This window comes from Nomascus leucogenys, chromosome 10, assembly GCF_006542625.1.
Source record: "Nomascus leucogenys isolate Asia chromosome 10, Asia_NLE_v1, whole genome shotgun sequence".
Classification (NCBI taxonomy): Eukaryota; Metazoa; Chordata; class Mammalia; order Primates; family Hylobatidae; genus Nomascus; species Nomascus leucogenys.
In genome coordinates, this window is record NC_044390.1 from 89,518,071 (window position 1) to 89,533,205 (window position 15,135).

Here is a 15,135-nt window from a genome sequence, read left to right on the forward strand (position 1 = left end):
CAGGATGGTCTCGATCTCCTGGCCTCGTGATCCACCTGCCTTGGCCTCCCAAAGTGCTAGGATTACAGGCGTGAGCCACCATGCCCGGCTGCAAGAAATTTTAAAATGCTTTGCCTAAATAATCATTTTACCAGTTATGACAGTCACAAATACATTATTTAGAGTAGTAACTACTGTAATTGGGAAGGTTTACTATTTTATGTCAATAAATTAAAAAGGAAAAATGAGTGAAAAATAAACTTATTAAAGGAAATGAGGCCAGGCGTGGTGGCTTATGCCTATGATCCCAGTACCCTGGGAGGCTGAGATGAGATCACTTAAGTTCAGGAGTTCAAGACCAGCCTGGTCAACATGGCAAAACCCCGTCTCTACTAAAAATACAAAAATTAGTCAGGTGTGGTGGCGCATGCCTATAATCCCAGCTATTCAGGAGGCTGAGGCAGGAGAGCTGCTTGAGTCCGGTAGAGAGAGGTTGCAGTGAGCCGTTGCAGTGAGCCGAGATCGCATCGATGCAGTCCAGCCTGGGCAACAAAGCAAGACTCCGCCTCAATTTAAAAATAAATAAATAAATAAATAAATAAAGGAGGCCAGGCGTGGTGGCTCACACCAGTAATCCCAGCACTTTGGGAGGCCAAGGCAGGTGGATCATGAAGTCAGGAGATCAAGACCATCCTGGCTAATACAGTGAAACCCTGTCTCTACTAAAAATACAAAAAATTAGCCGGGCGTGGTGGCGGGCACCTGTAGTCCCAGCTACTCTGGAGGCTGAGGCAGGAGAATGGCATGAACCTGGGAGGTGGAGCTTGCAGTGAGCCGAGATCACGCCACTGCACTCCAGCCTGGGCGACAGTGCAAGACTCTGTCTCAAAAAAAAAAAAAGTAATTAATTAACTTAATTAAATAAATAAATAAATAAAGGAAATGAGTATTTCAAAATTTTAGCAGACTAGATTACTAAAAATTTACTCTAGTGCTACTGGAGGACAGCAGATACAAAAATGACAATAAATAACTTGAAGTTCTACTTTAAAGAGACCATGTGGTTAAACAAAAATATGTATATAAAACATGGGGGGCCAGGCGCACTGGCTCACGCCTGTAATCCCTGCACTTTGGGAGGCAGAGGTGGGCAGATCACCTGAGGTCAGAAGTTTGAGACCAGCCTGACCAACATAGAGAAACCCCGTCTCTACTAAAAATACAAAATTAGCTGGGCGTGGTGGCGCATGCCTGTAATCCCAGCTACTCAGGAGGCTGAGGCAGGAGAATCACTTGAACCTGGAAGGCGGAGGTTGCGGTGATCCAAGATCATACCATTGCACTCCAGCCTGGGCAACAAGAGCGAAGCTCTGTCTCAAAAAAAAAAAAAAAAAAAAAAAGGGATTTTGACCAAGAAAACAGACTATTAGATCAATCACAGATGCAAGAGGGAAACTTGTGGGCACTTCTGAATTTTATATCCACAAAACACCTACGAAAATGGAGCTTCTTGAAGGCACTGAGCCACCACTACCTGTGTAGCAGCACCTCAAGGCAAGTTTGACCAAAGTTGCCCAACCAAGGCCTGACCACCACTCAGCACCGATGAAATTGTGTGTGGGTGAAAGGCTGGATGTCTTAGTAAACAGAACTTTGCAGGTATTAACACTTTTAAGAAGTAGAAGTCTAATGCCTACAGACTTAATTTATAAATCTTTGCCTTATAAATTCTTTGATTTTTATATGACAGCAATTAAAAGAAAAAGATCAAAGCAACAAGAATTCCAGAATAAAGACAAAAACAGATATTAAGATAGAGGAAACTTCAGCACTGAGGAAGTACAATGCAGTTTTGTTTTTTTGTTTTTTTTTTTTAGATGGAGTCTTGCACTGTTGCCTGGGCTGGAGTGCAATGGCGCTATCTTGGCTCACGGCAACCTCTGCCTCCCAGGTTCAAATGATTCTCCTGCCTCGGCCTCCAGAGTAGCTGGGATTACAGGCACCTGCCCCCACGCTCAGCTCATTTTTTGTATTTTTTTTAGTAGAGACAGGGTTTCGCTATGTTGGCCAGGCTGTTCTTGAACTCCTGACCTTGTGATCCGCCCGCCTCAGCGTCCCAAAGTGCTGGGATTACAGGCGTGAGCCACCACGCCCAGCCTACAATGTAGTTATTAAGAGCAGGAGGGGCTCTGGGACCAGACTGCCCAGATCTGAAACCTCAGGCTTCACCCCAGTAAGCCTCAGTTTCCCTCCCTCCCCTTCCTTTTTATTATTTATTTATTTTTTGAGACGGAGTTTCACTCTTGTTGCCCAGGCTGGAGTGCAACGGCACTATCTCAGCTCACCGCAACCTCCACCTCCCGGGTTCAACTGATTCTCCTGCCTCAGCCTCCTGAGTAGCTGGGATTACAGGAATGCGCCACCATACCCAGCTAATTTTGTATCTTTAGTAGAGACGGGGATTCTCCATGTTGGTCAGGCTGTTCTTGAACTCCCAACCTCAGGTGATCCGCCTACCTCGGCCTCCCAAAGTGCAGGGAGATTACAGACATGAGCTGCAGTGCCTGGCCTTATTCATTTTTTTGAGACGGAGTCTAGCTCTGTCACCAAGGCTGGAGTGCAGCAGCATGATCCTGGCTCATTGCAACCTCCGCCTCCTGGGTTCAAGCGATTCTCCTGCCTCAGCCTCCCAAGTAGCTGAGACTATGCGTGCACACCACCATGCCTGGCTAATTTCTGTATTTTTAGTAGCGATAGGGTTTCACCATGTTGGCCCAGCTGGTCTCGAACTGCTGACCTCAGGCGATCTGCCTGCCTCAGCCTCCCAAAGTGCCTGGCCTCTTTTTCTTTTAAATGGGAACAATGCTAAACTCACCTCGTAGGATAATAAGAATTAGAAAGCTGTTAGCACAGTGCATGGCCCATAGTAATAGATACTATGTGTTTCCTATTAAAATAAGTTCAGGCCAGGTATGGTGACTCATGCCTGTAATTCCAGCACTTTGGGAGGCCAAGGCGGCCAGATCGCCTGAGGTCAGGCGTTTGAGACCACCCTGGCCAACATGGTGAAACCTCATCTTTACTATAAATACAAAAATCAGCCAGGTGTGGTGGCACATGCCTGTAGTCCCAGCTACTAGGGAGGCTTAGGCAGGAGAATCACTTGAACCTGGGAGGTGGAGGCTGCAATGAGCCGAGATCACGCCACTGCATTCCAGCCTGGACCACAGAATGAGACTCTATCTCAAAAAAAAAAAAAGTTAAAAATATTTTTAAAGGCTGGGCACGGTGGCTCATGCCTGTAATCCGAGCACTTTGGGAGGCCAAGGCCCTGAGGTCAGGAGTTCGAGACCAGCCTGACCAACATGGAGAAACCCTGTCTCTACTAAAAATACAAAATTAGCCAAGCGTGGTGGTGCAAGCCTATAATCTCAGCTACTCGGGAGGCTGAGGCAGGAGAATCGCTTGAACCCAGGAGGCGGAGGTTGCGGTGAGCTGAGATTGCACCGAGCTGAGATCGCACCATTGCACTCCAGACTGGGCAAAAAGAGCAAAACTCCATCTCAAAAAAAAAAAAAAAAAAAGCGTATATATATATATATATATATATATATATATATATATACACATCTATATATAAACACATATATATATACATCTATATATAAACACATATATATTTTTTTTTAACTGCCTGTAAAATATATTATTGTCATTGGTAAACTACTACCTTTTCTTTTTTCTTCTTTCTGTTTAGATGGAGTCTCGCTCTGTTGCCCAGGCTAGAGTGCACTGACACAACCTCAGCTCACTGCAACCTCCACCTCCTGGGTTTCAAGTGATTCTCTCATCTCAGCCTCCCCAGTAGCTGAGATTACAGGCGTACACCACCACGCCTGGTTAATTTTTTATTTTTAGTAGAGATAAGGTTTCGCCATGTTGGCCAGGTTGGCCTCGAACTCCTGACCTCAAGTGATCCGCCCACCTCGGCCTCTCAAAGTGCTGGGATTACAGGCATGAGCCACCGCACCCAGCCTTATTATCTTTTCTTTACAAGTCAGCAAAAGGTCTATAAATAATATTGTATTCCTTAATTCTGTTGTTCTTGACAAGTAAGATAGGTAAAACCCATTTTAGAAGGTTAAATAGTTGATTCAAGGACACAATGAGGTAATAACAGAAAGGAACAGAGATGGGAAACTTTAAAACGCAACAATCCTAAACATTTTGTCTCCCCTCCCACCTAGAGCTTGCCGCAGAGCCTAACCTAAGGTGGGCACCCTTTTCAACAGTCACATATACCTTTCTCTCAGACGTAATTCATCGTTCATTTTCGTCAGCTGAGAAGAGTTATCTCCTGACATCTTCATTATTTCTGCAATGTCATTTTCCAGTTTTTCCTTTGCCTTTATCAGCTGCTCTTCTCTCTCATCTTTCTCTCTAAATTTTGCCTCCATATCTAAATATATAGAGCAAAAAAGAATAGCATGGCTGTGTTATAATCAACAAAAACTGACTGAGTGTATCCTTGCTCTGGTAATATCTTCACATAGCAATTCTTGTCCTCATAAAAATCACATTCTACTGAAGAAGGCAGACAATAAGCAAGATAAGGAAAATAAATCATATAATTAATAGTGGCAAGTGCTAAGAGGAAGAAGAATAAATGCAGGGAAAGGAGCTGGGAAGGAGGTTAGAATCTCAGATGGGGCTTCCCTGAGGTGCTGACATTTCAGGGAAAACCTGAAGGAAGTGAGGGAACGGGGAAAAGCAAGTGCACAGGCTCTGGGAAAGGAACGCCTGCCACGTCTGAGCACTGCAAAGAGGCTGAAGTGGCTGGAGTGGCATGAACAGGGGAAGGGGGTCCCAGATGAAATCTGAGAGGTAACAGGGCCTGATCGTGTAAGGATCACGGCTTTCCCTGGGTGGGATGGGAGTCGCTGGATGACCTTGAGCAGAGAAGCGACATGATCTGACTTTGTATTAAAAGGATTGCTCTGGCTGCTGTGTTGATAACAGACTGAAGCGGGCACAGGCAGCAGCAGTGAGCCCCGGTAGTCAGCTGTCAGGGTAGCTCAGATGAAAGATGGCCGTTGGCTTGGAGCAAGGATAGCAGTGGGAGGGGTGAGATGTGGTAGATTCTGGCTCTTGTGAAAACAGAGCAAAGAGGACTTGCTGGAGGTTACAGATCTCGAACAAATATTTCATCACACTGTTACATCACCATGATGAGTGAAGAGGCTACGCCTGAATAGTACATTTGTTAATGTAACATACTACAACTGTCTCAAATACGGGAAAGCCTACTGTATTTAATGTTTAGTCCCCAGAGATGTCTTCTTACCTGCTAAGTTTTCTCTCAGCTTCTCCAAGTCAGAAGACAGCATGTTAAACTGTTCCTCCTTTTGGTGTAACTTATTTACAGTTTCTATTTAGGATAAAGTTAGAAGTTTAATGTTTCATATTTAATGAGCTATCTGGAGCTTGGCTGTCTTACAACCCAATCAAATATTATGCTCAAGAGATCTGAGAACACAGGAATACTAAAAAGTCCCCTTACAAATCACACGGCTGTCTCCAGCCTGAAAGAAGCAGGTCTGCCGCTGTCTCTGGCCTCCCTGAATCTGTACTTTGGGCAGGCATCAGGCCCTTTCCACTCATCTCTTTCCTCCCTCCAATTAAAACTCAATAAAGCTATCAATGATGAAAGCATAAATAACACTCTTCCCAGGAATACTTACATTTTAATATGGAACAAGCCTTAAGCTAAAAGAAGAAAAAATTGGGAGTTTGAGGCTTCAGGAAACCAATGGAAGCCAGTCTATCTGAGCACCGCAGGAATTTCCAGGAGAGTGAAATTAGGCTACGGGCAGCGTAACTCTGTGCACACCACAGGCCAGCTCCAGTATGAAAGAATGTATTTTTTAAGGCAATCTGCACACGCTCTGGTAAGACATACCTTGCATACTTCTCTGAACAGAGACTGCCTCCTCCGAAGCTTCAGCAAACTTTTCTTTCTAAAGAAAAAAAATCAGAGATTCTGAACAGAAAGATTTCAAATTGTAAAGACAAGAAGTTTCTATCAATTATAACTACAATACTGTCTACTTTTTGTTGCTGGTCTTGTTTTATTAAAACTAATACACTTGAAACGTATGACACCAATTACTACCACATGTGGGTCATACACATGTGCATGTATACACACACGAGTGCAGTTTGCATATGTGTGTATGCACACGTGGGAAGGCAGGTTCACCAGCATGCCCATGTAGGCATGTTCATACTTAGGTAAGTACACGCATGTGCATGTATACATAGGGTGCACGTATATGCTTCATGTTGCCACCCCTCAAACAGCAGACCTTCTCTTCAGAAATCTGCCTGAGATGGTGAAGAGCTCTGAAGTTTGTTATTTCTGAGAGTAATCTGAGTCTAATATCTTGAATCTAGGTCTGTGTCGCTACTTTTGAAACTGAAAAGGCCCATCAGTCACTTATTGTTCAAGGTCTTCTTTTCTAAACATGACAATAGGCCAAGTTAAAAATCACTCTCCTGGTTGTCCTGAGATGAACTTCGAGCTAGCTACATCAAGAAGGTTGTTACATGAGTATCTCTAACTAGATAGGATTATGAAAAGATGGTGCAGGGGCCACAGTGCATCCCAGCCCACAGGCTGCCCCCTGTGCCATCCCACAGCCAGACTCAAGGTGGTATGTCTTGTCCTAAGATATACGGAAGGATACTCTAACTTAGGAAAAAAAGAAAAAAAAAAAAAAAAGGCAAGGCTTTGGGAGGAGGGCAGAGAAGCAATGAACTCAAAACATTTTCTTAAAGGACACCAGGCTGGGTGCAGTAGCTCACGCCTATAATCCCAGCAGTTTAGGAGTCCAAGGCGGGCAGATCACTTGAGGTCAGGAGTTCGAGACCAGCCTGGCCAACATGGAGAAACCCCATCTCTACTAAAATACAAAAATTAGCCGGTTGTGGTAACAGGCGCCTGTAATCCCAGCTACTCAAGAGGCTGAGGCAGGAGAATCTCTTGAACCTGGGAGGCAGAGGCTGCAGTGAGCCGAGATCGCGCCACTGCACTCCAGCCTGGGCAACAGAACAAGACTCCATCTCAAAAAAAAAAAAAAAATCACACACATTTATTCACACTGTTAATAGCACAGAAGTGTAATGAACGGGGAAGAAGAAGGGATGTGGAGGACCTGGGACAGCTGACCCTGCATGGCACATATGCCTCTTGTCTAGTTTCTCCATAAGCCTCTGGCTTTTCTTTCCATGGCATGTGGGTGGGTACCACTGGCACTAGTCATGAGTATCAGCCTTGTTTAAACTCGGGTTTTCAGTGCAGGAGGCAAGTAGGAAGGAACAAAGTTGAGAAAAGGTAAAAAACATACGTATGTCATACAACTTGAGATTAAGGAAAGAGAAAACATATAAAAGGGAAGGTAATTTTCTGAGGTGGAATAAACTGAGTTAGATTTCTTTTTATTTTTTTAATCAGACAGCAAGCATCCTGCCTCACCAACAGAGGACACCGACAGCCCAGGACAGCTACTGCCCTGATAGTCACAGTTTAGGGGCCTCATTCAATATGAAACCTAACTGTGTTCGATGTATAACTTGGAAGGGCTCTGTGTTTAGTAAAACTAAGTAGTCAACAACATTTCAAAGCAGTGCATTACCAGAGGCGAAGGGATAGATTAAAAAAAAAAAAAAAAGTAATACCTACCTTTGTTGTTTGGGTTTGATCTGATTCCCCTCAAAGGACAATATTTATCAGCCAATAACTAATACACTCAGGTTGAATCAACACTTAGAAAGAGAAAGGAAACAGCTACAGTATTTCCTACTGGAGGATTTTTTAAAAGAGGAAACGGCCAGAAACCCTGAGATTCAGATTCCCAACAGGTACTTACCAAAATCTGAAGTTCTTTTTCCAAAGTCTCTTTCACTTGACTGACTTCACTCAAATTTTCCTGAAGGTTAGTAAGCTTTAGCTCTCTCCCCTGGAGCTCTCTGGTAATGCTACTAGCCTAACACACAGAGTTACATGGTATAGAAGCAAATGAATAAAAGGAAAACAAAAGAGAATGAGAAGAAAAAAAACAAATGTAAAAAACTTATGAGAAACATAAAAGAAAACTGAAAGGAATACAAATTTGGTGTTGGTTTTTAATTCTAAGAAGTCAATGACTTTTTTTTTTTTTTTTTTTTTTGAGACAGAGTCTCGCTCTGTTGCCCAGGAGTGCAGTGGCGTGATCTCGGCTCACTGCAAGCTCTGCCTCCCGGGTTCACGCCATTCTCCTGCCTCAGCCTCTCCAAGTAGCTGGGACTACAGGCGCCCGCCACCACGCCCGGCTAATTTTTTGTATTTTTAGTAGAGACAGAGTTTCACCGTGGTCTCGATCTCCTGACCTCGTGATCCGCCCGCCTCGGCCTCCCAAAGTGCTGGGATTACAAGCGTGAGCCACCGCGCCCGGCCGTCAATGACTTTTTGAACAATCCGTTCTATGATATGATTTCCTATTGGCTATTTTTGTGTTTTTTTCTTTTTTTCTTTCTGAGACAGGGTCTCCCCTGTCACCCAGGCTAGAGTGCAGTGGTGTGATCATGGCTCACTGCAGCCTTAGAACTCCTAGGTTCAAGTGATCTTCCAGCACCAGCCTCCTAAGCAGCTGAGATTACAGGCATGTGCCACTACAGCTAACGTTTAAAAAAAATTTTTACAGATGGGGTCTCTGGCTGGGCTTGGTGGCTAATGCCTGTAATCCCAACACTTCGGGAGGCTGAGGCAAGTGGATCATTTGAGGTCAGGAGTTCAACACCAGCCTGGCCAATATGGTGAAACTCCATCTCCACTAAAAATACAAAAATTAACTGGGCATGGTGGCACGCTCCTGTAATCCCAGCTACTTGGGAGGCTGAGGCAGGAGAATCACTTGAGCCTGGGAGGTGGAGGTTGTGGTGAGCCGAGACCAGGCCACTGCACTCCAGTCTGGGTGACAGAGTGGGACCCTGCCTCAAAAAAAAAAAAGAAAAAGAGAGATGGAGTCTCACCATGCTTCCCAGGCTGGTCTCAAAACTCCTGGACCAAGCAATCCTCTTGTTTTGGACTCTCAAAGTGCTGGGATTAGAGGCATGAGCCACTGTGCCCGGCGACTATTTTTAAATAGTCAAAATAGACTATTTTTCTATACTTCATTGTAATTTGGAGTATCAGCATTATCTAAAGCAGAAGGTGTGGATGCTTACTTTCTAAATGAGCTGCTTGAGCAATTTCATTTCCTAGACTTTAAAAACCTTGGCTGGAGGTGGTGGTTCACACCTGTAATCCCAGCACTTTGGGAGGCAGAGGTGGGTGGATCACAAGGTCAGGAGATCGAGGCCATCCTGGCCAACATGGTGAAACCCCGTCTCTACTAAATATATAAAAAATTAGCCGGGCATGGTGGCACGCACCTGTAGTCCCAGCTACTTAGGCGGCTGAGGCAGCAGAATCGCTTGAACCTGGGAGGTGGAGGCTGCAGTGAGCCGAGATCATGCCACTGCACTCCAGCCTGGGCCACAGAGCAAGACTCTGTCTCAAAAAAAAAAACCTTAAGGCCAGGCACAGTGGCTCACACCTGTTATCCCAGCACATTGGGAGGCCAAGCCTGGCAGATCTCAGCTGAGGTCAGGAGTTCAAGACCAGCCCGGCCAACATGGTGAAATCCTGTCTCTACTAAAAATAGAAAAATTAGCCAGGTGTGGTGGCACATGCCCATGATCCCAGCCACTGGTGAAGCTGAAGCAGGAGAATCCCTTGAGCCTGGGAGGCGGAGGCTGCAGTGAGGGTGACAGAGCGAGACTCTGTCTTAAAAAATAAATAAATAAATAACAGAAACCTTAAGATGGGAATATATGTGGTCTACATTATTTTCTCTATTTGTGTATATGCTTAAAGTATTTTGACATTTAAATAAAAATAAAATTTAAAAATCCACTGGACAGGCAAGGTGCAGTGGCTCAAGCCTGTAATCCCAGCACTTTGGGAGGCCGAGGTCAGTGGATCACTTGAGGTCAGGAGTTCGAGACCACCCTGGCCAACATGGTGAAACCCTGTCTCTATTAAAAATACAAAAATGAGCCAGGCATGGTGGCGGGTGCCTGTAATCCTGGCTACTCGGGAGGCTGAGGCAGGAGAATCGCTTGAACCTGGGAGGCGGAGGTTGCAGTGACCCGAGATTGCGCCATTGCACTCCAGCCTGTGCGACAGAGTGAGACTGTCTCAAAAAAACAAAACAAAACAAAAAAATCCACTGGACGATAGTCATTAGAACTTGGCTTTCATGAAATCTTGATGTTAAAAAGTAAACTAACATTAGCTAAATATTATCTTCTAATTAATTTTTGTGTTTTGATTAGTATTTTGGAACCACATGAGGAGATTTGAGAAAAATTTCCTGTAACCAGTTTGTCATCTTCAACTATGGTTAGTTAGCAATTTTTTGCTGTTTGTCAGTCCTCACCTCACCCCATTTAACCATCACAACCCTTCCTTCTTTGCCAATAGAGCAGCTTCTCCCACAAAAAAGTTCAGAACATTGAGCATCAATACCAGTGCCTCAACTAGTGGCAGGACTGGGAGACAATTCCTCGAACCACCTTTAAAGATAAAGATGACATTTAACAAGGCTAGTTAGAGGCCGGGCGCGGTGGCTCACGCTTGTAATCCCAGCACTTTGGGAGGCCGAGGTGGGCGGATCACGAGGTCAGGAGATTGAGACCACGGTGAAACCCTGTCTCTACTAAAAATACAAAAAATTAGCCGGGCGTGGTGGCGGGCGCCTGTAGTCCCAGCTACTCGGAGAGGCTGAGGCAGGAAAATGGCGTGAACCCGGGAGGCAGAGCTTGCAGTGAGCCGAGATTGTGCCACTGCACTCCAGCCTGGGCGACAGAGCAAGACTCCGTCTCAAAAAAAAAAAAAACAAAAAAAAAAACCAAGGCTAGTTAGTAAGGAATGCAGCTGGCGAATGTTTCATGTAATTTCCTAAGCCTTGACCACATGCACACTTGTTCAGTATTTCCCCCAGAAAAGGAGGGGACAGATCGTGTTCTCATTATGCCACAGAAAAAAACTCCAATGAGATTTTTGCCATGCAAAGGGCTCCAGGCTCTTACCCTTAATTTTGCTGTGAATGTTATTTATCACAGCATGGGTTTTTTGTTTTGTTTTTGTTTTTTGTTTTTTTTGGAGATGGAGTCTCGCTCTGTCACCCAGGATGGGGTACAGTGGCAGAATCTCAGCTCACTGCAACCTCCACCTCCTGGGTTCAAGCGATTCTTGTGCCTCAGCCTCCCGAGTAGCTGGGACTACAGACGCCCACCACCACAGCTGGCTAATTTTTGTATTTTTAGTAGACAGGGGCCAGACTGGACTCAAACTCCTGACCTCAAGTGATCTGCCTGCCTCGGCCTCCCAAAGCACTGGGATTACAGGCATGAGCCACCTCGCCCAGCCAACATGTTAATTTATAACAGTCAAGAAGCACTGAATTCACAGTCTGTTTTCATACATAACTCTATAGATAAGGCAATTAGAGTCACGCATTGCTTAAGAACCAGGATACCTTCTGAGAAATGCATCATTAGGCATTTCATTGTTGTGGGGACATCACAGGGTGCACTTACACACACCTAGAAGGTATAGTCTACTACACACCTGGGCTACATGGCACAGCCTATTGTTCCTAGACTATAAACCTGTATAACATGTTACTGTACTGAACGCTGTAGGCATTGTAACACAATGCGAAGTATTTGTGTACTGAAGCATATTTAAACATACAAAAGGTAAAGATACCATATTATAATCTTATGGAACCACCTTTGTTTATGTGGTCCACTGTTGATTGAAACATCATTATGTGGCACCTGACTATATGCGGTTAGAAAAGGAGGAGATGATCTTTAAAGTTTTTTTTCTTTTTTTTTTTTAGAAGGAGTCTTGCTCTGTCTCCCAGGCTGGAGTGCAGTGGCATAATCTCGGGTCACTGCAGCCTCCGCCTCCCGGGTTGTTCAAGTGATTCTCCTGCCTCAGCCTCCTGGGTAGCTGGGATTACAGGTGTCTGCCACTATGCCAGGCTAATTTTGTATTTTTAATAGAGATGGGGTTTCGCCATGTTGGCCAGGCTGATCTCTAACTCCTGACCTCAGGTGATCACCTGCCTCAGCCTCCCAAAGTGCTGGGATTACAGACGTGAGCCACCAGGCCTGGCCGATCTTTTAAGTTTCTGTTCATTCATTCATTTATCTTAACACCACAGTATTAGGGCATTCTTTATTTTAAACAGATTATAGACTGGAGCTAAGCTTAAATTAGAAGTCACAGCATAGCCCAGAGATAAATAGATCAGGTACCCAGATAATAGGCAGCTAAAATAAATTCCCATGGTTGAGCCATTATTTTATCTAATCTCCTCAGATGAAACCATACTTGAGATACTCAGAACATAATACACTATACTCAACTGGGGACATCAAGCAATTTAATTAAATCAGCAATTTGGAAGATGAATGATCTCAACTCAAAAGTAACATAATGCAAAACAAGAATAACAAATGGAAAAGAAAAGGATGGAGGATGTCAATACAAACCTTGCTACTTTCAGCATTCTTTTCAATCTCTAAATGTTTAATCTGTTTCTCAGCTGCCTCAAGCTGCTGTCTAAGTTTCTCCATTTCCGATTTACCTTCGGAACTGGCTTTCTGAAGTGCATCAAGATCCAAGAGCTTTTCTTCAGTAGCCTTGAGCTGTGATGTAAAATTATCAATAACCTTGGTTTGTTCATTGCATTTGGCTTGCAGTACCTCTAGCTCCTTTACCTTTATTTCAGCTTCCTGTAATTTGTTTAACGTGTCTTCCATTTCTACGAGATGCTGGTCTTCTGCTTTGTCCAGTTTCGACTTGATGGCTTCCAGACTGTTTTCCTTTTCTTTAATAACTTTCATCAGTTTAGCCCTCAAGGCTTCCATCTCTTTAGCATGAGCAGACCGTTCGGAGTCTTGTTGATTCTGCAAATTTTCTATTTCGTGTTGGTAATCTAGTCTCATTTTCTCTATTTGTGTTTTTAGCTCAGCAAATTCTGCCGTCTCTGTCCCAAGCCCTTTGCTGAAAGATACCTTCAGTTCTTCCATTGCCTGCTGGTGGGACGCGATGGCAGTCTCCAGTTTGGACTTCCATAGAGCTATGACATCTGAGTTCTCTCTGTTGGCATGCTCCAGCTTGCTTTTCAATGACTCGTTCTCTTTGGAAAGCTTTTCCGTGGCGGTATATAGAGCCTTTATCTCCTTCTGATGAGTTTCTTCCCGGGCTCCAAAATCCTCCTTCAGAGAAGTTATTTCTCTCTGGTGGTCAGTACGGGTGACTTCTAACTTTTCTTGCAAAGAGCTTATCTCTTGCAAAAGGGAAAGTGACATGTCCACATCCCCAGCAGGCTTATTGGACTCTAGCCTTCTTCGGAGCTCAGCTACTTCCTGTACTCTCAATGCTAGGTCTTTCTCCAGTTCCATTATACGTGACTTTTCTGAAACTGTAGCCACCTATTAACAGCAGTCCAAACAAAAAAAGATCATTTAAGTAACAAGTCACTGACTATTTTCTTTTTTTTTTTTTTTTTTTTGAGATGGAGTACAATAGTGCAATCTCAGCTCACTGCAACCTCTGCCTCCCGGGTTCAGGCGATTCTCCTGCCTCAGCCTCCTGAGTAGCTAGGATTACAGGCATGCGCCACCATACCCAGCTAATTTTTGCATTTTTAGTAGAGACGGGTTTCACCATGTTGGTTAGGCTGGGGTCGAACTCCTGACCTCAGGTGATCCACCCACCCCGGCCTCCCAAAGTGCTGGGATTACAGGCGTGAGCCACTGCGCCCGGGCTGATGATTTTCTTTAACACTGATGATATTTAATAACTGCCCCATCTCAGGCAGCAAACTATTATGAAGGTTTATAGGTTAATATGTATTTCTAACTGTGATAATGGCTTAAGTCCAACTTTAGTAGCTCCAATTCTAAAGAAGCTTAAATCAGATAAATATCCATTACTGATAAGTTAACAGAAAGAGTAACTTTTTTTTTTTTTTTTTTTTGAGACAGAGTCTCGCTCTGTCACCCAGGCAGGAGTGCAGTGGCGCGATCTCGGCTCACTGCAAGCTCTGCCTCCCAGGTTCACGCCATTCTCCTGCCTCAGCTTCCCGAGCAGATGGGATTACAGGCGCCTGCCACCACGCCTGGTTAATTTTTTTTTGTATTTTTTTTTAGTAGAGCTGGGGTTTCACTGTGTTAGCCAGGATGGTCTCGATCTCCTGACCTCGTGATCCGCCCGCCTTGGCCTCCCAAAGTGCTGGGATTACAGGCGTGAGCCACCGTGCCCGGCCAAGAGTAACTTTCAAAGTTCTCAGATATATCTGCCTCCTGAAAGAAAACATTTCCTTATTTTGCCAGTTTGTTCTACCCCACTTCATCCAGGCTGCATAAATGCTTATCCATTTCATGGAGGTGATCTTACAGAACTGTGCTATCCAGAACAGTAGCTGTTGGCCACACGTGGCTACTGAGCACTTGAGACGTGGCTCATCTGAAGTGAGGTGTGGTGTAAGTGTAAAATACACATCAGATTTTGAAGACTTAGAAGAAAAGGAACACAAAATGTCTTGTGGGCCAAGTGCAGTGGCTCACGCCTGTAATCCCACCACTTTGGGAAGCCGAGGCAGAAGGATCACTTGAGGCCAGGAGTTCAAGATCAGTCTCGGCAACACAGCAAGACCCCATCTCTGCAAAAAATAAAAAATTCGCCAGGCATGGTGGTGTCACCTGTGGCAACAGCTACTTGGGAGGCTAAGACGGGAGGATTGCTTGAGTCCAGGAGGTTGAGGCTATAGTAAGCAGTGATTGTGCCATTGTACTCCAGCCTGGCAGACAGAGCACAACTCTGTCTCTAAAAAAAAAAAAAGAAAAGAAATTATATTTTTAAATGTTTAAAATATCTTGTTAATAATTTTATTTTGATTAAGTAATATGTTGGATATATCAGTTACATAAAATATATTATTAAAACTAATTTACCTTATGACTTACAAAAAAGTAACGTGGGTACCAGAAAAT

General features: G+C 44.3%; 1 protein-coding gene across 15 annotated transcripts in view; it reads right to left on the minus strand.

Annotated features, from left to right (window-relative positions):
• Nucleotides 1-15,135, minus strand: part of CLIP1 (CAP-Gly domain containing linker protein 1) — a 151,843-nt gene that overhangs the window by 58,807 nt on the left and 77,901 nt on the right. For 10 of the 15 annotated variants that reach the window (XM_030821560.1, XM_030821553.1, XM_030821559.1 and 7 more), the window contains 5 exons: nt 12,628-13,572; nt 7,908-8,024; nt 5,939-5,996; nt 5,324-5,407; nt 4,282-4,438 (listed from right to left, as the gene is read on the minus strand). In XM_030821560.1, coding sequence (XP_030677420.1) covers nt 4,282-4,438; nt 5,324-5,407; nt 5,939-5,996; nt 7,908-8,024; nt 12,628-13,572 — 1,361 coding nt within the window. The remainder of the gene's footprint in view (nt 1-4,281; nt 4,439-5,323; nt 5,408-5,938; nt 5,997-7,907; nt 8,025-12,627; nt 13,573-15,135) is intronic. The other 5 variants (XM_030821564.1, XM_030821563.1, XM_030821562.1 and 2 more) reach the window with 2 other exon arrangements.